This window comes from Trichechus manatus, unplaced genomic scaffold (genome assembly GCF_000243295.1).
Source record: "Trichechus manatus latirostris isolate Lorelei unplaced genomic scaffold, TriManLat1.0 scaffold00055, whole genome shotgun sequence".
NCBI lineage: Eukaryota > Metazoa > Chordata > Mammalia > Sirenia > Trichechidae > Trichechus > Trichechus manatus.
Window position 1 is genome coordinate 7,814,224 of NW_004443991.1, and position 23,174 is coordinate 7,837,397.

The 23,174-nt window shown below is 35.9% G+C and overlaps 1 protein-coding gene across 2 annotated transcripts in view; it reads left to right on the forward strand.

Annotated features, from left to right (window-relative positions):
• The window catches only part of ALCAM (activated leukocyte cell adhesion molecule), a 231,949-nt gene extending 209,025 nt beyond the window's left edge, over window positions 1-22,924 (forward strand). The window contains exons 15-16 of one of the 2 annotated variants that reach the window (XM_004378152.1): window positions 17,877-17,987; window positions 20,458-22,924. In XM_004378152.1, the coding sequence (XP_004378209.1) occupies window positions 17,877-17,964 (88 nt within the window). In that variant the 3' untranslated portion in view covers window positions 17,965-17,987; window positions 20,458-22,924. The remainder of the gene's footprint in view (window positions 1-17,876; window positions 17,988-20,457) is intronic. The other variant, XM_023732881.1, reaches the window with a different exon arrangement.
• The last annotated feature ends 250 nt before the right edge of the window (window positions 22,925-23,174 follow it).

A 23,174-nucleotide genomic window follows, 5' to 3' on the forward strand; every position in this document is an offset into this window, starting at 1 on the left:
GAGGCTGGTGAAGATTAATTAGAAGTAGTTAGTCTATCCGCAGGGATTTCCAGGTGTCTTGGCAGTGATAGGTTTTGCCAGCAAAGGAGTTGCTGGTGAGGGAGGGGGAGCATGCTGTCGGAGTTTCCCTGTTTTAGTTACTCCCTGTTCTAGTTTCCTCCATGTAAGGATTTAATTCAGAGAACAATTCACTATCATTTTGGATTTAATTAAAATGATTGATTAGACAAGGTACCGAGACTACTTTTAAAATTGCTTTAGGTGGTGTTTTAGGTTTACAATTGTTAGAGTTATCTAATAATGCAGATAGTATGAACCTTACAAATCATCTAGCATGGTTTATTATGCAAATCTGGTTAACCAGTGAAGACTCTTAACACGCACACGCCTAGTATTCCTCATTGCCCTACCTCAACCCTAGGTTCAGATACAGTTGAGCAGCGATGGAGTCCTAGCATATATATTTTTAAAAATTTACATTGGTAATTCTGTGGCATAGCCCTAGTTTCAAACATGGGTTTTAAACACTCTTATCTTACAGCTGGGGGAGATAACTTTTGCACAGGGGTGTGGACAGCTAGTTGCAACTTTGGACTTAATTTTATTTATTTTCTTGATGTCTGATATAACCCCTTTAGACCACACAAATAAGTTAACTTAAAATCCAAATAAAATGCCAACTCAGATCAGGAACCATGATTTTACCCTATAAAGATGTCAGTTCCAATGAAGAAATATTATACCATATTTTCAATTGCCAACAAAGGGCATCAGTAGCGTGGAAATTTTAAAGTCACATAACAGTATGAGCATGACTTGAGCTCTAAGTATTGTCATGTATTTAATCCTCGCAACACATCTATGATGTATATACTATTATTATTCATATTTTCCGCTTAGAAAACTAAGGCAGAGAATGGTTCAGTGATTTACTTAAAGTTTCACAGCTCATGAGGGGCAGAATTATATTATTTGATTTAAAGCAGTGATGTTGGGCATCTTTGTGCTTAATCATTAGGCCTTATTTTCTCTTACTATGCCTTACTTTCTATCCCTTTGCCACATGAGACAAAAACATGTTTCCTCTTGTGTGCTGCACATGTCTGTCCTCACATTGGGGCACAGCCACCCCAATTTCACCACTTCACTCCTGGCCTAAGAGGTCTCCATCATCACTTGATAACCAATATGTTCTTTTTCTCAATTAACATTTTACCTAAAAACCTGTCATATGTGTTTGTGCCCATGATGTCTGTGGAAAATTTAGAAGACTGCCTGGACCAAGTAAGTGAAAGGAAATGCAAACAGTTGCCCAGAGGCCGTGTCTATCTTACAGAAATTCTCCTTCTGTGTGTACAAGTTTCCTGGTGATCAAAATCTGGCCCTCCCTTTATAGTCCACGCTAACGCACTCGTAAGTCTAACAGCGTGTGCTCTGAGATATTACCATTTAATGTACTTAAGATATATAAGTAATTTCATTTCTTAGAAGAATGAAAATAAAATCTCCTTGAATCCTGAAAAATAAACTGCAGTTCTGTGCATTATGATCAAATGCATGTTAAATTCTTAAAGCACCCCAAGCCTCCTGAATCATCCTATTCTGATTGCCAGCATCTTATCAGATACAGTTTGTCCTCCTATGAATAGAATAAATTACTGTGTGTGTGCATGTGTGTTTTACAGTTATTTCATTGGTTATTACCATATGGTGACCCAAAATTAAGATCAGGAATAAATAAATGCTGGACACTTGGCTTCATAGTGTCATTCAGTTAAGGCTTCATGCATTTCCTTTTAAGTATCTCATTAAATTAAGTGCAGCTTTTACCATCTGACTTGAACATCCATCTAAATAACTGTTATTTAATTGAAAAGCGCACCAAATTTGAGAGAGTTAATATTACTGGTAATCAAAGTAATAAACTGCAATTCAAATCACAAGCATCAAACTGTTTTTATTAAGAATTTGTGGAACACTTCATATTTACTAAGTGCTTTGCATTCCTGATTAGTTATTCCTTGCTAGTGCCCTGAGATAAGCCAGCAGTTTAGCAATGTGAGTTTCTGTTGTTAACCCCTGAAGCCACTTGTCCACAGTATGAGTACATGATGATTCACAATAAGGGCTTATAAGTTAAGAAATGCTAGGGCCATTTTTGGATCTACTATATTCTTTTCCCTTTTTCTCTTCCAGATATTTCCTTCAACTTTAAAAATCAATATGAGGGTTTCATTTCTATCTTTAGCTAACTTGTTACCATTTTACATGGATATGAGAAATTTGTAACAAAGGTATGGCCCGGACTTTTTCCTAGATACCTAAAGAAACATAGCCCTGTGCTTACCATCTTGCAGAATAACACCTTCAACAATCTTAGTCACACATTCCTGCATACAGCTTGCTTAACAAATTATAGCCAAGCACTTATTTAAAAGCCTCAGTGATGCACCTAGCTAAGCAGTAAAGTATTAGCAACATTTATGGGAAGTTCTTTGCATTGGTAATTTTAAAAGCCACTGGAGAGAGATGAGAAAAACATTTTATTTCCAAATAGAATTTAAGAGTAAGTTTGTAAATATTCTTGGTGGCCACTTAGCTGACATGCACTTCCCATTCCACTGATATAGCCACGTATTTTATGTCTATTTCAGCCACAAAAGGGAACGCTTAAGAGCTCGTTGTGATCTGATAGATTCACTGCAGGTTAAGACTGGTGACACCTCTGCTGCACTGATCCACACAACTTCTCACGGGAAGTTCTTTAAAGCTAGAGGTGTTTGACAAAGAGAATGGATGCCTCTCTTCATTTCCCATATATGGAGGGTATTAACTGACCATGCCAAGCAAAAGGCATTAACTGATTAAGCCCACTTTATGCCTGGTTATTTAACAGGTAGTAGAATATTAGTTAACTAGAAATAATCCTTATTATTTTTCATTTCTCTCTACTCTGTTCTCCAAACATCTTTTTTTAGCACCGCAGAAACTTGATAAGTATTCCTTAAGTTTCAAATCCTCTCCCACATATCTTAGTACAAGAATTAATAAAAATTTAAAAGAGCCAAAGATAAAGGAAAGATGTAATGAAAGCATAATGTAGCCATGTATTTATTCAGAAGTTTATTACAATCATAATTCCCAGGTTGGTTGCATTTATAAGACCCCTGACCACTATACATCTTATCAGTCAACCAAAATCAAGTATTAACCATATATTTTTAATTAAAAATATACATTGTGTGAATTTTGGAAACTTACCAAAAGATTTATTGTTCGCAACTACGGACCTCATGACAGTTTTTATGAAAATTACTGTGTGGTATTAGATAATCTGGAAATTTAAAAGCCACAAATATCACATATTAGTCGTGCCGTATGTAATGCAACTGTATTGCAGTATTCTCTCAGAAAAACAAAACAAAACAAAAAACACAGTCCTAAATTGTGCTTAGGACTAAAGAGAACTCACCTGTAACGCTGCAACCTCAAGAAACAATACTATATTAAGCCTCTCTAAAATACTTTCCAATTAGTATCTCTAACTATACATATAATATATACAGAGAGAGAAAGAGAGAAAACAGGATCTTGAAAGAAAGTTGATTTTAACTGAATTCTATTTTCCAATAATACCCATTCTGAGTTCAAATATATGTCCCCATGAAGGAGGGGTGTTTCCCCACTGAATAAATTGAAAAGATAGTGAGATTGGGCTGGAAGGCCATTTGTAGCACAGTCTCAATGACTTTCTCCATTTATCACTGTAAGACCATCTACTATTCACCAGGCAGAGGACTAGGCACTTTTTCTACTTTCACTGAAATCTTCAACAATTTAACGATGTAAACACAATGCCATTTCAAGGTTCAGTGAGATTAGCCTGTTCAATATATCAAAAAATAAATAAATAAATAAGCAGTTGCTGTCGAGTTGATTCTGACTCATAGTGACCCTATAAAACAGAGTAGAACTGACCCATGGGGTTTCCAAGGAGCAGCTGGTAGATTTGAACTGCCAACCTTTTGGTTAGCAGCCAAGCTCTTAACCACTGCACCACTAGGGCTCCAATATATCACAAGTAGTATTTTACTCCAAATCCCATATACTTTCAAATATGCTTTGCTGCTTCACCAGGACTTCTTTGGAATTAAAATTTAAATTCTGACTTTGACTGCTTGCTGGCATTTAGCATAGTGCTCTGGTGGGAGGGATATGCTCTAAAATGCACTGTGACATGGCCTCTCGACTGTGTTAGAAGTCTGGCTAACCCAATTTCTGGTTTCCTTTTGTTTCCCTGCCTTTAAGCTGGAAGAAGCCAGAGGGAGGAAGGGAAAAACACCCCATTGTTCTATCCAGCCATGATGAACAGAGTGGACTAGAGAGGAAACAAGATAATATGCAAATGCTAGAGTCCCCATCTAGTTAATCACAGGGTCATTGGTCACTCAGAGGGCAGTATCTGTCACATGCTCCCCTCCCACTGCTTGTGACTTGAAATATCTCCAGAGGAAAGGATTTTCTTTAAAAAACAAACAAAAAAAAAAGTCCAGCTACCTGTATATATGCATCTAATTTTAATTTTAAAGTATCAAGTGTTTGTTTTAATTATCTTTTCCAAAGATGAGGGGAAGTTCTGTTCACTGAGCACTTGCCATGAGCCAGGCTTCCCCCACCCAGTGTTACCTCCCTCAGGAAACACTTTGAACCATGCTGCTAAATACATTCAGGTGGCAGCCTGGTTTTGTGCATATACAGTGTCATTACATTGATTTTGATCCCCTAATCGTTTACCTAATGGATGGACTAATTCATCTTTAAGCCTAGATGGAAAGGCCATTTTCTAATATATATTGAGGACTTAAGGATTCCATATTTTAGTGAATTATTATTTTTGGAAAATCTTGGAAATCCTAAGGATATAAATTTGAAAGTTGTAGTGATAAGACCAATTATTTAGTCTTGTCTTTTCTTCTTCAAACCCAGAAATTGCTAACAGCTGTTCTCCCGAGAAGCAGGGAGTAGAGCTGTCCTTTCCAGCTCTAGCTCTTCATTAAGCTTGACTCAAGAGAAAACTCATTCTGCTGTCAGAAGTGACCAAGAAAGAGGGGAAAAATAAGTATTTTCTTGGACATGACCCTGATTACCCGATAGGTGTCAATAGCCATTTTGCTTAAAGTGATAATTCTACACTGCCCAAGATCCCAATCTTAAATACCCACAGCCCCAGTATTCTTCTGTGGTGGGTCCCAGACATGCTATGAACTAGAAATTACAGAAAACACCCCTTCTATCTAGAAAGAGCTCATGATTCTTCATGCTTCCTCCAAGATAGTTTTCAAATTTGTTATACATATGCTTGCTTTTGAAAAATTGAAAATCTTATGAACTCTATCAATATGTAAATTATTTAAAGTGAGTTATGTTTTTGTTTTCCAAATATAAAATTCAATTATAATATTTTATCTATCTTTTCAATAAATTTAAAAAAGATAGATAAAATATTACAAAGAAAATTCAAGCCAGATTCAGAATAGGATGTGGAACAAGGGATACCATTGCTGATGTCAGATGCATCTTGGCTGAAAGCAAAGAATACCAGAAAGATGTTTACCAGCATTATTGACTATGTAAAGATATTTGACTGTGTGGATCATAACCAATTATGGATAACATTGCAAAGACTGGAAATTCCAGAACACTAAACTGTGCTCATGAGGAACCTGTACATAGACCAAGAGGCAGTCGTTTGAACAGAACAAGGAGATAGTATGGTTTAAATCAAGAAAGGTGTGTGTCAGGGTTTTATCCTTTCACCATACTTATTCAATCTGTATGCTGAGCAAATAATCCAAGAAGTTGGGCTATATGAAGAACTGGGTATCAGGATTGCAGGAAGGCTCATTAGCAACCTGTGATATGCAGATGACACAACCTTCCTTGCTGAAAGTGAAGAGGACTTGAAGCACTTACTGATGAAGATCAACGAACACAGCCTTTAGTATGAATTACACCTCAACATAAAGAAAACAAAAATCCTTACAACTGGACCAGTAAACAACATCATGATAAATGGAGAAAAGATTGAAATTGCCAAAGGTTTCATTTTACTTGGATCCACAATCAACACCCATGGAAGCAGCAGTCAAGAAATCAAATGATGTATTGCATTGGATAAATCTGCTGCAAAAGATCTCTTAAGTGTTAAAAAGCAAAGATGTCACTTTAAGGACTAAGGTGTGCCTGACCCATGCCATTGTGTTTTCAGTCATCTCATATGGATGTGAAAGCTGGACAATGTATAAGGAAGACCAAAGAAGAATTGATACCTTTGAATTATGGTGTTGGCAAAGAATATTAAATATACCATGGACTTCCAGAAGAACAAACAAATCTGTCTTGGAAGAAGTACAACCAGAATGCTCCTTAGAAGCAAGGATGGTGAGACTTTGTCTCACACACTTTGGACCTGTTATCAGGAGGGACCAGTCCCTGGAGAAGGACAATCTCCTTGATAGACAGTCAGCAAAAAAAGAGGAAGACTGTCAATGAGATGGATTGACACAGTGGCTGCAACATCGGACTCAAGCATAACTAGAATAATGAGGATGGCTTAGGACTGGGCAGTATTTCATTCTGTTGTACATAGGGTCACTGTAACTCAGAACCAATTGGGTGGCACCTAACAACAGCAACATCTTTTCAAATGATACCGTCTCCAAGATTGTGATATAGTGGTTATGCCTACCCCCTACCCCACTTCTCCTATCTCCTCCATCTCCCCTAAATTATTGTAGAAGAAAGGCACACTTACAGGGCAGCACAAGATTAGCCTCTTATCTCCTATAGAGGATGTCTCTAAACAGATAGATAGTATTGGGGAAAATCTCACAAAAAAAGGTTGAAGAATCAACTGAACAGTTATTTGAAAGCAACTTAACCCTTAATAAGTACTATGCTTCTCAAAGTAACACAGTATGAGGATCTAGCTGAGCCCTAGATTCAAACTATCTTCTGCTATGCAGTATCTCTGTGGCCTTGGACAGCACCTCCATGATTCACCTTAAATTTGAGGAGTCCCCTGTCATGTGCTGGGTGCTTTCACATATACTGTCACACTTGCCCCCACACCAGCCTGTGAGTAGATCCTGTTGTTCCCGTTTATAGATGAGAAAGCATGCTGAAGAGGAGTGATTTGTCCAAGGACTGGACTTGACACACAGGGATGAAAACCCAGGACTGCTAATCCCAGGACCAAGACTTTTCTCTTTGCCTCCAGATTAGACTGGAGGGTCAGCTCTAGGGATTCTTTCCAGGTTAACTATTACAATTTTTTTAATTTAAATTTTCTCTATTTGGAGTTACTAAAAAAGTGCACTGATGAAGAAAGTTTAAAGCAACCATCATGATTTATATTTTAATTCAAGCACTGTCTATAAATTCCTAACATTGCCCCTCAATTCAATTGACTGAAAAACATGTTGCTGAAGGGAATGATTAAATAAATTTTTGTTCTCTGTAATTCTTTCAAATATCTTCTTTTCCAAACTAAAAATAATCATCTTTATTCCATAAAAGTATATTCTTTTTTACCATGTCAGTTTCAAAATCAAGTCAAAAGTAATCAGAATAATTTCTTAAAATAATTTCCCAGCTAAGCAGGAAGGACTCTTAAGTAAGAAAAGTGGAGAAATCAATAACTAGTATGTAAATGTTACATACATATACTCAGTCAATGAGTACTCCCTCCCCTACTGGTGTTAAGTGTTTATATTTAATACATTTAATAGTGGTTAACAGTTCCACATAATATACAGTTTAGCATCCTATAAGTGGTTTAACTGTTTAACATGGTGTCTGGATGCGGGAGTCAGGCTGCTGGAGTTTGAATCCTGGCTTTGCTGCTCCCCAGATGTGTGACCACAGGCAAGGTTATTCATCTCACTGTGAAATGGGGATTGTGTAAGGATAAAATAATTTAGTATCTATACAGTACTTAGAACAGTGCTTGACACATGAAGGCATTTTATAAGTGTTAGCAGTTATTATTCTGGAGTGGGAATAAGGAAAGAAGAGGAGAGATTTTTATTGTTCAATGTTTACCTTTTCTTATTGTTGTGTTGTGTAAATTTTGCAATAAGAAAAATAATCAGTTTGAAGCTACTCAACTCTTATTCTACAAATATATTTCAGGCTGCATGTTACCCTTAACTTTTATTCTCTTCTGATCTGTGAACAGTGATAGGTTTAGCCTGATTTTACCTGTGCAGATACGCAGAAAGGTACTGTGAATTGCCCTCAGTACCCGAGAGAGAATTCTTGTCACTCCCTTCTTCTCAATACCTACTTCTGTTTTGTACAACTTTATGAAACCACAGAAACTACCCTCAATCTTTGGAAAAATATACCCACCTACAAAGTAAATACAATGGTAAATAAAAATAGTTTCCAGTTTCTCATTGCACCTTTTGCCTGCTTCTTTAAATTTCTAGCCACAAGGATCATGCTTTATTTTTGTTTGTTTATTTGTATTTCCTGTATAATTTTTTTTATATTAAGGTAAAGTTTGCATACATTAAATGCATAATTAAATTAGTTTTGATAAATATATGTACCTGTGAAGTCATTACTCTGGTCAAGATATAAGTGTTCTATCACAGGGGGTTGTTATGGGTCAAAATCGACTAGACAGTACCTAATAACAACATTACCCCCAAAAGTTCCCTTGGGCTCCCTTCCAGTCAAGACCCACCATTCCTATCCCATTAGACAATCATTATCCTGATTGTTACCACCAGATATTACTTTTGCCTATTCTTGAACTTCATATGAATGGAATTATACAGAATATACTCTTTTGTGTCTGGCTTCTTTTACTTAACATAATGTTTTTGACATTCATCTAGGTTGTTACATATACTATGATTTCCTTTTTTTTAATTGCTGAGTAGTGGTCTGTTGTAAAAATATACCACATTTTTTAGTCTATTGTCTTGTTGATGGACATTTGGATTGTTTCCAGTTTGGGCTGTTATGAACAATATGACTAAATTATTAATATGCCTAAATAATAAGGATATGATCATACAAGTGTTTTATGGACATATGTTTTAATTCTCTTGTGTAAATACCTAGGAGTGGAATTGCCAAGTCGTAGGGTAGATATCTGTTCGCAAAAATTTGCCAGGCAGCTTTCCAGCTCAGTGGAAACACTGTTGCTGTGCTTGGGTTCCCCTCACTGACACCACCATCCAAAAACTGCCTCCAGTCACAAAGTCTGGCTGTTCATAGGCTTTATCTCATTTATTTCTGTTCTCTTGGAAATCATAATCTTTTACTACCTGTTGTCCAATGGCTGAAAATATTTGTTTTATTCCCTCCATCCCCAGTTCTTTTTTAGATGCCTATGACAAGAGGGCTAGCCCAGTACCAGTTACTTCATCACGACTGCACATACTAAATTGTCTAGTTGACCCATTGAGAAAGGGATGTTAAATTCTCCAAATAAGATTATGCACTTGCCTGTTTCTCCCTTTAGTTCTGTCAGTTTTTGCAGTATGCTGTTATTAGTACATACACTTAAACAATTGTTATGACTTCCTGATGTATTAAACCTTTTATAATTATGAAATGCCCTTTGTTATCTCTGCTAATATGTCTTTTCTTGAATTTTACATTGTCTGATATTAATATAGCCACACCAGGTTTCATATGCTTACTGTTTACACGTATATCTTTTTCCATCCTTGTATTTTCAACTATTTCTTTATACTTAAAGTATGTCTCTTATATAGAGTTGTTGTTAGGTGTTGTCAAGTTGATTCTGACTCATAGTGACCCTGTGCACCACAGAATGAAACACTGCCCAGTCCTAAGCCATCCTCACAATCCTTCTTATGCTTGAGCCCATTGTTGCAGCCACTGTGTCAATCCATCTCATTGAGGGTCTTCCTCTTTTCTCGCTGACCCGGTGTTTACCAGGCATGATGTCCTTCTCCAGGGACTGATCCCTGCTGACAACATGTCCAAAGTATGTAAGACATAGTCTCGCCATCCTTCCGTCTAAGGAGCATTCTGGTTGTACTTCTTCCAAGACAGATTTGTTCCTTCTTTGGAAGGCCATGGTATATTCAATATTCTTCGCCAACACTGCAATTCAAAGGCATCAGTTCTTCTTTGGTCGTCCTTATTCATTGTCCAGCTTTCACGTGCATATGATGCGATTGAAAGTACCCTGGCTTGAGTCAGGCACACCTTAGTCTTCAAGGTGACATCTTTGCTTTTCAACACTTTAAAGAGGTCTTTTGCAGCAGATTTGCCCAATGCAATGCATCTTTTGATTTCCTGACCGCTGCTTCCATGGGCGTTGATTGTGGATCTAAGTAAAATAAAATCTTGACAACTTCAATGTTTTCTCCATTTATCATAATGTTGCTTATTGATCCAGTTGTGAGGATTTTTGTTTTCTTCATGTTGAGATGTAATCCATACTGAAGGCTGTAGTCTTTGATCTTTATCAGTTAAGTGCTTAAAGTCCTCTTCACTTTCAGCAAGCAAAGTTGTGTCATCTGCATATCACAGGTTGTTAATGAGTCTTCATCCAATCCTGATGTCGTGTTCTTCTTCATATAGTCCAGCTTCTTGGATTATTTGCTCAGCATACAGACTGAATAAGTATGGTGAAAGGATACAACCCTGATGCACACCTTTCCTGACTTTAAACCATGCAGTGTCCCCTTGTTCTGTCCAAACAACTGCCTCTTGATCTGGGTACAGGTTCCTCATGAGCACAATTAAGTGTTCTGGAATTCTCAGTCTTTGCAATGTTATCCATAACTTGTTATGATCCACACAATCGAATGCCTTTGCACAGTCAATAAAACACAGGTAAACATCTTTCTGGTATTCTCAGCTTTCAGCCAGGATCCATCTGACATCAACAATGATATCCTTGGTTCCACATCCTCTTCTGAATCCAGCCTGAATTTCTGGCAGTTCCCTGTTGACGTACTGCTGCAGCTGCTTTTGAATGATCTTTAGCAAAATTTTACTTGCGTATGATATTAATGATATTGTTCGATAATTTCCACATTCAGTTGGATCACCTTTCTTGGGAATAGGCATAAATATGGATCACTTCCAGTTGGCTGGCCAGGTGCTGTCTTCCAAATTTCTTGGCTTCCAGCACTGCATCCGTTTGTTGAAACATGTCAATTGATAGTCCATCAATTCTGTTGTATCCTGAAGTACAAAGCTGTCAGTGATAGGATAATATCCATATGCCTACAAGGAAGACCAGTTAATATGACTATTATTCAAACTTACGCACCAACCACTAAGGCCAAAGATGAAGAAACTGAAGATTTTCACCAACTTCTTCAGTCTGAAATGCAGTCAGGATGCATTGATAATTACTGGTGATTGGAATGCGAAAGTTGGAAACAAGAAGAATCGGCAGTTGGAAAATATGCCCTTGGTGATAGAAATGATGCCGGAGATCGCATGATAGAATTTTGCAAGAGCAATGACTTCTTCATTGCAAATACCTTTTTTCACCAACATAAACAGTGACTATACACATAGACCTCACCAGATGGAATACACAGGAATCAAATCAACTACATCTGTGGAAAGAGACGATGGAAAAGCTCAATATCATCAGTCAGAACAAGGGTAGGGGCCGACTGCAGAACAGACCATCAATTGCTCATATGCAAGTTCAAGTTGAAACTGAAGAAAATTAGAACAAGTCCATGAGAGCCAAAGTACAACCTTGAGTATATCGCACCTGAATTTAGAGACCATCTCAAGAATAGATTGATGCATTGAACACTAATGACCAAAGACCAGATGAGTTGTGGAATGACATCAAGGACATCATACATGAAGAAAGCAAGAGATCATTAAAAAGACAGGAAAGAAAGAAAAGACCAAAATGAATGTCAAAAGAGACTCTGAAACTTGCTCTTGAATGTCGAGTAGCTAAAGCAAAAGGAAAAAATATGAAGTAAAAGAACTGAACAGAAGATTTCAAAGGGCAGCGCAAGAAGACAAAGTAAAGTATTATAATGACATGTGCAAAGAGCTGGAGATAGAAAACCAAAAGGGAAGAACACGCTTGGCATTCCTCAAGCTGAAAATACTGAAGAAAAAATTCAAGCCTTGAGTTGCAATAGTGAAGGATTCTGTGGGGAAAATATTAAACAACGCAGGAAGCATCAAAACAAGATGGAAGGAATACACAGAGTCATTATACCAAAAAGAATTGGTCGACGTTCAGCCATTTCAAGAGGTAGCATGTGATCAGGAACTGGTAGTACTGAAGGAAGAAATCTAAGCTGCACTGAAAGCACTGGTGAAAAACAAGGCTTATATAGAGTAGGGGTCACCAAACTATGACCCCTGGGTCACTATCTGATTTTGTAAATAAAATTTTATTGGAGCACAGCATGTCTATTTGTTTACATATTATCTGTGCTGTTTTCATACTACAGTGGCAGAGCTGAATAGTTGGAACAAGAAACATATGGCCTGCAAGCCTAAAATATTTACAATCTAGTTCTGTAAGAAAAGTTTGCAGCCACTGGTATAAAGTCTTTAGTAGAGTCTTGCTTGCTTGATGCAATCTTTGCCTCTAAATTGGAGTACTTAGCCCAGTTACATGGAACATAATTGAGATGGTTGCATTTAAGACTACCATCTCCCTATTTGTTTTCTAATTGTCCTGTGTTCCCCTTTTCCTGCCTTTTTTCGAGTTATTCAAATATTTTTAGTATTACATTTAATTTTCCTACATTTTTTAACTATACCTCTTTGTATTATATTGGTTTCTCTAGAAATCAAAATAAGAATTCTTTAATTATAACAGTCTATTCATATAAAATCTAAGACCCTTGAAACATTACAATTTCATTTAACCTCCCCTATCCTTGTTGCTATTATTGTCATATGTCTTCTATGTACATGTATTATAAATCTCACACTACAATGAATATATATATATATATATATGTATACACACACACACATATATATATCAGAGCCCTGGTGGTGCAGTGGTTAAGCGTTGGGCTGCTAACCAAAAGGTCGGCAGTTTGAATCCACCAGCTGCTCCTTGGAAACCCTGTGAGGCAGTTCTATTGTGTCCTATAGGGTCGCTATAAGTCATTATCGACGTGACGGCAACAGGATATATATATATATGTATTTACATTAAACCATTGGTTGTCTTTTAAAGAAATTTTAAAAATAGTATCTTATGTTTAACCACATATATACCATCTCTATTTCCTTCATTTCCTGTATATCTGAGTTTCCACCTGGTATCATTTCCCTTCAACCAAGAAACTTCCTTTAATGTGTCTTATAATGCAGGTCTGCTGGTGATTAATTGTCTTGGTTTTCTTTAGTTTATTTAAATATATCTTTATTTTGCCTTGAAGAATATTTTCACTGGATATAAATTTTTGAATTGAGAGTCTTTTGTTTTTTGTTTTTTTCTTTCAGCATTTTAAAGATGCACAATTGTTTCTGGTCTACATTTTTCTTCTGAGGAAACATCAGTTATCATTCCTATCATTGTTCATTCCTCTTAATAATTTTTCTGTAGCTACTTTCAAGACTTTCACTTTATATTTGCTTTTGGTTAGTTTAGTAATAAAGTATCTAGGTGTAGTTTTCTTTTTATCCTTCCTGTATGGGTTTTCTGAGCATTTTTTATTTGCAAGTTAATGAATTTTACCAAATCTTGGAAATTTTGATCACGGTTTCTTCAAATACATTGTCTGCCCCATTTTCTCTCCCATCTCCTCCTGAGCCTCCAATTACAGTACTTGATAGTGCTCCACAGGTCACGGAGAACCTGTTCATTTTTTCCCTACCTTCTTTCTATTTTTCAAAATGTGTAATTTATATCTCTTTGTCCTTAAATTCACTGACCTTTTCTTCTGCCACCTCCAATCTGATGTTAAGAGCAATCAATAAATTTTTCACATCAAATATTGTATTTTTCAGTTGTAGAACCTCCAATTTTTTGTTTAGATTTTTCACTGCTGACGTTTCCTATGTATCTTCTCATTATTGGCATCCTTTCCTTTAAGTCATTGATTATATGTATAATAGCTCATTTAAAGGTCTTACCTGTTCATTCCAACATCTGTATCATTCAAGGACATTCTCTGGACACAATATTACATATTTCTGTTCTTCTCATGTCTGGTAATGTTTTGACTATATACTGGACTTTGTGGGTAATATGTTGTAGAGACTCTGGGTTCTTCTTCTAAAGAATGTGGATTGTTTTTCCTAGCTGCCTGTTAGATTACATGCTGATTGCCTTGATCTTGTGAGGATTAGTTTTACATTTTGTTATGGCACATGTGTCTTAGGGCAAATGCTTAATCCTGACATAGTCTTTATTTGGCCTTTCTCAGGTTTCAGTAGAAAGACTGAAGTGTTTGCCAGGCTGTCCTGCCTTAAACCAAAAAAACCAAACTTGGTGCCCTTGGGTTGATTCCAGCTCATGGTGACCCCATGTCTTACAAAGTAAAATTGACTACCATAGGATTTTCTTGACTGTAATCTTTATGGAAGCAGATCAACAGGCATTTTTTTCAGCAGCGCTGCTGGGTAGATTCAAACTACCAAACTTTTGGTTCGTAATTGAATGAGGTTCAAATCTATCTCCCCTGTATCAATAGTAACTTTTTTTTTTTAGTCTTTAGTAATCTTAAATCCTCTTTAGAAGCAGATGGATATAAATAATAAATAAATACATTTAACCAATATTATGCAATTATTTGTTCTATTGACAGAAATAGGAATCCCTACAGTGGTGTTGCTAAATAACTAATAGATAGTTATGAAACATTTTTCACTTGTTTGCTCAATGACTCCCATCAGGAAAAAAAGTTCTCATAGTCTTGTTTTGCAATTGCTTAATACTTGGTGTCTTAATAACAGATAATTATATATTCCAACTACTATGACTTCATTTTCTAATTTTACCGTATGCACAGAGAATGTGAATATTTCACAGGTCTGATCTATGCAGACAGCACAGGCATTTTGAATCTCACTCATTATAAATGCTCTAATTCTCATAATTGCAATAGAATGAATCCAAGACAAATTACTATCAATTATCTTTGGTTGTCATTGCAATTACTTCTGTTTTTGGTAAAGTTGTAGGGTATAAATATTAGAATAATCAAGGTACATGTTTATGCATATAATTGGTGCAGTCCTCTCTGAAGAGGTTGGAGTAAGACATCACTCATGTTCTGTCATTTCAATGTGATATTCTCTCTGTTTAACCTATCTGTTAAGAATCAACTGTGTATAAACATCATATTACTAAACACTAATATCATAAAGAAGAGTATACATAAATAGGTATAAACTGTAATAAGGTCAGTTAGTTCAATTAAATAAAATAAGAATCTTTTGCATACGTATCATATGCCAACCATTATAGTATGTGCTGTGAATAAAATATAAATAAAATGTAGCCCTTATTCTCAATAAGCTTATAGTTAACTCTACGAGACTAATAAGACTGACTATATTTTAAAGCTGCATGGGATGGCTGGAAAGCCTGGCTGAGACTCTGAAAGGAAAACCCAAATCTTTCTGTATTTAAGGGATGAAGAGTGGGATCCCCCTGTCATCTCAAACAGAAGTCCAAGAGGGCCATACCTTAGGAATTGCATGGACCAGAGGTAGACTAAATCTAAAAAGTGTAACTGAGTCACATACTAGCTCAGTCCCTGACTGAATTGGAGTGAGCAGCTCCTCACTCTATCTGCTTAACAAAGGAAAGGGGGAAGCTTATCTGATGGAAAATAATTCTATGTGGAATCTCTACAGTTCTTTTATACATACTGCCAGGCAAAAAAAAAAAATTTAAGGATTACACATGCAAAAAATCAAAAAAATGCAAGCAATAATCAAGAGAAAAATTAGACAAGAGAAACAGACCCATAAATGATTTGGATAATGTATTTAACAGGATATTAAAATAATAATAAGTAATAATATTAGAAGAGTAGAAGAAAGATGGTTAAAATACATAGAAGGATGCAGAATTTCACCAGAAAATTGAAATCTATTTAAGATTCAAACTGACATTTTAGAACTGAAAAACATAATATTAAAAATTAAGTATTTAGTGGATGAATTTAACCACAGATTATGCATTGCAAACTACATGAGATGGGAACTGAAAGATGGATCAATTAAAAAAAAAACAAAGTACAGAATTAAAAAAGAATAGATAAGACAGACAAGAACATAAGAGACACATAGGACACACACAAATGGTCTAATTTAAATATAATTGAAATCCCAGAAGACAATAAGCACAAAAATGCCCATCATCTGCAGATTACATTAATAAATTATGGTTATTCACCCAATGCTATGTTATATACAACAATGTGAATAAAATGAATCTACAACTACATGTAATGTTCTGTCTAAATCCCACAAATATAAGATTGGTGTTTTTTTTTTTTTTTAAAGACACATAAATACATATGGTGTGATTCATCTATACACAAATTAAAAGAACAGTTAAAATTATTCTGAGAGAATTCAGGGGTGTGGTAACCCTTGGGGAGTGGCAGTGACTGGAAGGGAATATGACGAGGGACTTCTAGGACTGTGACTCTTCTATTTCTTGAGCTGAGTGCCACTTATATGGATGTGTTCAGTTTTTGAAAAGTCATTGAATTGTACTCTCATGTTAGGTGCATTATCTTGTATGGATATTATTATTTAATAAAACATTTTTATATGATTTGTAGACTTGTAGGAAGAACAGACTTCAAAAAATCTTCAGAGATCATCCTAATCTATCTCCCACCTTTTTACAGTTAAGTTTAACAAGACCTTATTAGTCAAGTAACTTAATGTTGCAGTTCATATTAGCAGAAAAGAGATTAGACCTTAAATAATCAGTTCTTCATACACATTCTTTTCATTGCCTACAAGATATAAATGAGAAAGAGGTTGTCATTTATTATGCAGTACACTATTGGTACAAGAGAGAGAATTTTTTTTGATATAATGATATAACTCAAAACACGCTCTTGAACTTATTTACAATGTTGTCCCATTTACATGTTTAAAATTTGTTTTGTAAAATGTTATCACATATTATAAAATTGAACGTGTTGGTGAGATTACGCTTCTGACCTATGAATAGATTTAGAAAGCTGTACTTTAAGCTAAGTTAAGCATTTTAAAATCACAAATGCTTCTTCTGCTACCTATAATGAATGTCGCAGTTTGAATGAGCCAAATGCTTTTATTTCACTTGAGTATTTATAATACACCATTACATCCCTTTCCTTAGGAAAGTTGTGATTCTCTGCAAATGAGTTAAGGAATTCTATTTAAAGCATAGAAATACTTTTAGTGAAAATGGAGTTTTATACCCCAGCTTCCTCAATCAAGAGACACATGTGGTGTTACATAAATTCCTAAAAGTAGGAAATGCTACTCTGAATTATATGGCAAAAATATTTTGAAGTGACTTATCACTGTGTGTCAAATGATAATGATTGCTTCCCATAAAGTGGAGAGTAAAATGGCCCAACCAAAAATAAGATGCAACATATGTATGGTGTGAGTGTGTGTGTGTGTGTGTTTTCCTCTTAACCATGTAATTGCAACTCCACTACCAAGCTGATTTCACTGGAATGTGTTCTGTTATCAACCCAGGCTCTCAGGTGTGGAAATGGTTGCCCTAGTGGTTTGCCTGTAACAGATTTAAAATATTTGCTTTTCAAGTATATGTCAATTTGACCCTAAAATTTTTAAAAACTTATATATGTGTGTGTCAATATGATAATATTTATTTAATTCTCTTATAGGACTGCATCAAAACATGTGAACAAGGACCTTGGTAATCTGGAGGAAAACAAAAAGTTAGAAGAAAACAATCACAAAACGGAAGCCTAAGAGAAATTATTCTAGTTGTCCAGGTGGGTAGGCTGTGTGAGGGTTATAGAAATGATTCCCAGTGTGAAACATTCTTGGAGATGAAAGGGAAGGGCTTGAGATTAAGATCTTCATAATTGCAGCTTTCAAAACAGGAGGAGTTTTTCAAAAGGAAACATTGTGACTCAGAAGAATAGAATCTCACAAGCCTCCCAGTCATCCCCAAAATAAACATTATCCTCTAAATAATCAAAATCAATTTTCATATTTTAACATCCAATTAACATTTTATATTCTAATGCCAACATTTTGCTGAGTGCAAAGCAGGGCTTCGAACCAGCTCGAACCGGTTCAGTCATGGCCAATGAAGCGAAACCAGAACAGATCAGAAGTTTTACAGTTTGGGTGCTCTGGAAAAATTATGGGTGGAAGCCCTAGAGTGGGAGACTCGGAAGAGGTATAGTGGGGCCCTTTCAGGATCTTGATGAGTGAGATTGGATTATTGCAGAACTGTGAATAATGACACACATTCAAAGCAGCGTGGTCGGCGCCATCTTTGAGTGGGACACCGTTGTTTCTAGCTTTGCCCAAAATCCAAGGGGCCAGAGATTTGGTTGCTATCCAATGCATATGCTGCCCTTATTTTCTAAGAGGGAGATTAAGTATCTAGCAGGGCTTTGACCTGTAATTTTTCTCGTTCAGTTACCATGCCAGTTCACCCAATGTTTAATAATTCATCTCTCTTCTGATTTCACTTCCTTGGCCAGGACCTACCAGGCAGAACTGATTCCAAGTCCTGGTGCAAAGTAACTTTATTTTATAAATTGGCATTTGGGTAGAATAAGAGTAGATTCTAATGCTTTAACAGTTATGAGAATAGTTTAAAATATGAAAATCTCAATCTAAGGATTTAATATACAGATAAACATGAGATGAATGAGTGCATTTATACACCCATCTCCCAAATCATTTTAAAGAAAAGACAAACAAGCTTGTGAATATGTGGTTACAGTACATATATATGTGCATGTGTGTGTATACACATATATGCATGTATATATGTACGTGTAAGGAGCCCTCGTGGCTCAATAGCTAAGCCCTCAGTGGCTAACTGAAAGGTTGGCAGTTTGAATACACCCAGCAACTTCTGCAGGAGAAAAGGCTTGGCAATCTACTGCAGTAGAGACTGTTGTTGTCGTGTGCCACTGAGTCCATTGCAACTCCCAGTGACTATGTAGGACAATGTAGAACTGCCCCATAGGGTTTCCAAGGCTGCAGTCTTTATCGAAGTAGACTGCCACATCTTTCTCCCCTGGAGCAGCTGGTGGGTTCAAACCACCAACCTTTCAGTTAGCAGTTGAGCTTTTTACCACTGTGCCACCAGGGCTCTTTCCATAAAGATAACAGCCTAGTAAACCCTATAGGGCAGTTTTACTCAGTCCTGTAGGGTCGCTATGAGTCGGAATCAACTCAAGGAATAACAACACAAGAATAACAGCATATGTATTTCTATGTATATAAGCATGTATATGTATATGTGTAGAATTCATACTATCAATGTTATGTATGTTGCATATATATTATAGTTATATATATGTGATTTTCAACACAATCTCAAGGAGACGGTGTTGTCACTTGCAATTTGAGCTTTCTCTGTTTATTCATGTTCCATTGAGCTAGCCAAAAAAGGAGCCATTTGTACAAATTATTTTGCGTGCCCTTGAGAATGACTGTTACTGAGTCGTACTCCCTATGATGTAAAAATCCACAACAACCACAGTAAACCTTGGCTTCATTATAAATAAACCACAAGGCTCAACTTTAGTAGGTCGCCTGAGTTAATCCCTTAATAAGAATGGGGGACATGGGAATTGTAATTGGGAGAATTCACACAAAAGAGAAAAATAGAATAACTGAAAAAAGAACATACATTCAAAATCTAAAAACTAAGATCTGAAACTGATTGGGTAAAAAAGGTGGAAACTGGAATCCCCTCCCATCCTGCTTTCCATTGAAAGCCAAGCATGCGATGATCTGACCTAGATTTTTTTTTTTCTTGCTTTTCTAGAGTTTCCTCCCCAAACTTTTGTAACATAGATTTTTACCCTGTATTCTTTGGAATTGGGTAGAGTAAGTTCTCAAAGGAAAATTGAGCTTGAAGACAAACCCCCACAAAATAGAGTGGTATTTGAAAGAATAAGTGCATTCTTTTTGGCCTGAAGAGAAATTAAATATTTTTCTTAAAAAATTTATAATCTTAGTATGAATTAAGCCATTTTCATAAAAATAAAAAACCCTCAACAGTTTCTATTTTGTGTGTATGTGTGTGTGTGGTAGAAGGGATGCAGCAATGCTTGCATTAAAGGTGGACTCAGGGACAAGAGTTTTATAAAAAAGTTCCTATTAAAGTAATTCCTATCACTTTTAGTACAACGCCACTGTGGATAGTGAAAACGATTGCTGTGGTAACTTATCTAAATGATGGTTTTGTTTTGTTTTTTTTCATCATTTCAGAGGAAAAAAAACCCATATAGACCAATTGAAGCATGAACATGGAATGTATTTAAGACACATATAAAGACATTGACAGCAATTCATGGTTCAAGTATTAAGCTGTTCATTCTACCAAGCTGTCACAGGATTTTAGAGAATTATCTCAAGTAAAACAATGAAACAAAATGACAAACAATAACAATAAATTTTGGCAGCCATGATAATAGGTCATATGTTGTGTTTGGTTTGATTTTTTTTCCCTGTAAATGTCTGCACTGAGGATTTCTTTTTGGTTTGCCTTTTATGTAAATTTTTTACGTAGCTATTTTTATACACTGTAAGCTTTGTTCTGGGAGTTGCTGTTGATCTGATGTATAATGGAATGTTTTTATTTCAATTGTTTGTATGGATAATCTGAGCAGGTACATTTCTGATTCTGATTGCTATCAGTAATGCCCCGAACTTTATCACAAGCACCTTGAACCCAAAGGTGGCAGCTTGTGAAGATTGGGGACACACACATTTCGCTAATCTAAGTTGTGATTTTTATCACAAAAGAGGGGGAGGCAGAGAGTCAGATTAAAAAGCACCATGTGGGTTTATTCTGTGACTCTCAGAAGTCAAATCACACATGCATATGGACACATGTACATTAAAATGGTACTCCCAAACTGACAATTTTGCCTATTCTGGGAAAAAAAAAAAACAGAATTGGGTGGCACTTACCTTGCAAGACACCTGCTAGTAAATTATTTTCCCTCAAAGAAAAAGCAAACCAATATGTGAGAGACAGTTTGGCAAAGTCATGGATAACATCCCCACTTCCATAAATCACAATGTAAATTACTGTAGTTAAAAGTTGGTTTTAAATCCTTTGGGTTATCCACTGCCTTAAAATTATACCTATTTCCTTTTAAAAAAGATATCAGTCAGAATTGGAGATTTTTAACAGTAGTCATTATCAAAGCTGTGTTATTTTCCACAGAATATAGAATATATATTTTTTTCGTGTGTGTTTTTGTTAACTACGCTACAGATATTGAATGCACCTTGAGATAATTTAGTGTTTTTAACTGGTACATAATTTATCAAGCAGTACATGAAAGTATAATAATAAAGTGTCTATGTATCCTTAGTTACATTCAAATTTGTAACTTTATAAACATGTTTTATGCTTGAGGAACTTTTTAGGGTGGTAGTGAAAATGAAAACTTTTTGAAGTAGACTGGATATGGGCCAATAGTTACTTGTGATTAGACTTTCAAACTTTGTTCTTTCAAGCAGTAGCTTGGTTTCTGGGAGAACACTGCACAGCCATTTTTATTCCAGGATTTATGTAACTTTATAGGAAAAAAAAAAAATGAACATCAGATTTCCAGGGATATAACTGTGTTCTTTAGGGGGAGCAGGAAAACTGGTGTTTGTTTTTTAGACCAATGGAATAAAAAATCAGAAGACAATGGAAAGAAATTGAAGATTAAAGTCAGAAGACAATTAGGAATAGTATTTGCCACTTCTGCATTATTTAGAAACACATGTTATTGTACATTTGTAAACTGTTTACTGTCTGGGCAATAGTAACTGAGTTTAATAAAAGCTTTCTGTAGTGCATTGGTATGGATTAAATATATAAAATATCCTATTAGACTCAATGCTGTATAAAATATTATGGGAAAAAAGAAAATATGTTATTTTGCCTCTAAACTTTGATTTATTGAAGTTTTATTTGGCAGGAAAAAATTGAATCTTGGTCAACATTTAAACCAAAGTAAAGGGGGAAAAACCAAAGTTATTTGTTTTGCATGGCAAAGCCATTCTGTTATCTCTGTAAATACTGGGATCTCTCTCTCTCTCTCTCTTTTTTCTTTCCATTTCTCTTTAGAATTTTGTTAAAGAAATTCTAAAAGTTTTAAACACCTGCTTTCCACAATAAACCATAAACACTACAAAGAAATCTCTTCCATCTAAATATTTTTTCCTTTTTTCTTTGGTGCGGGAGATCAAAGCTTCAAAGTCTAATTCCTAAGATATATTTGCAGAAAGAAGCAATGTGACAATAGAAAGAGAGGGTTATACTATAATTATTTCTTGGCTTCCACTTGCAATGGTTAACTAATTCCAAAAACAGCTGTCAGAACCTACAGAGCAGAACATGAGAAACGGAGAGCCATGGGCAAAAAGCAGAAAGCTTGCTGGGAAAAAGGGACAACCTTATTACCATTGAATCGATGCCTGGACAGAGAGCAAGACTCAGTTGTGTAATGGCAGCTGTGTACACAGTAGTGCTGGGAAGAAGATAATTCACAATCCTCAGCTTTGGAGGTTTCGTCTCTCCAATTTAACTCTTTGACAACAGGAGACAGGTTTTGCCAGTTCTAAGTTTGCTCCATATCTGTGATTACAGGAATTGTATGTGGAAATGGATTAACATACCCGTCTATGCCTAAAAGATAATAAAACTGAAATATGTCTTCACATATCTCTCACAGCTGTCTGCCTTTTGTCTAAGCTAGGAAACTCCTGTATAGAAAGTGATTGTCTTTATTAAAGAGTGGAAATATATACAGTGACTCTTCATGTCTCTGGAGTAGGAATACAGAAAAATAAAATTGTCCACGCCTGCCTATTTTACCAGGTGGGCCACCTTAGCTAATCCTGGATTCCACCAGTGATTGGTTCTGTAATGTATGTGTCCCTGAATCTTCATTTGGTAAGATCATACTTATTGTGGGTGACCT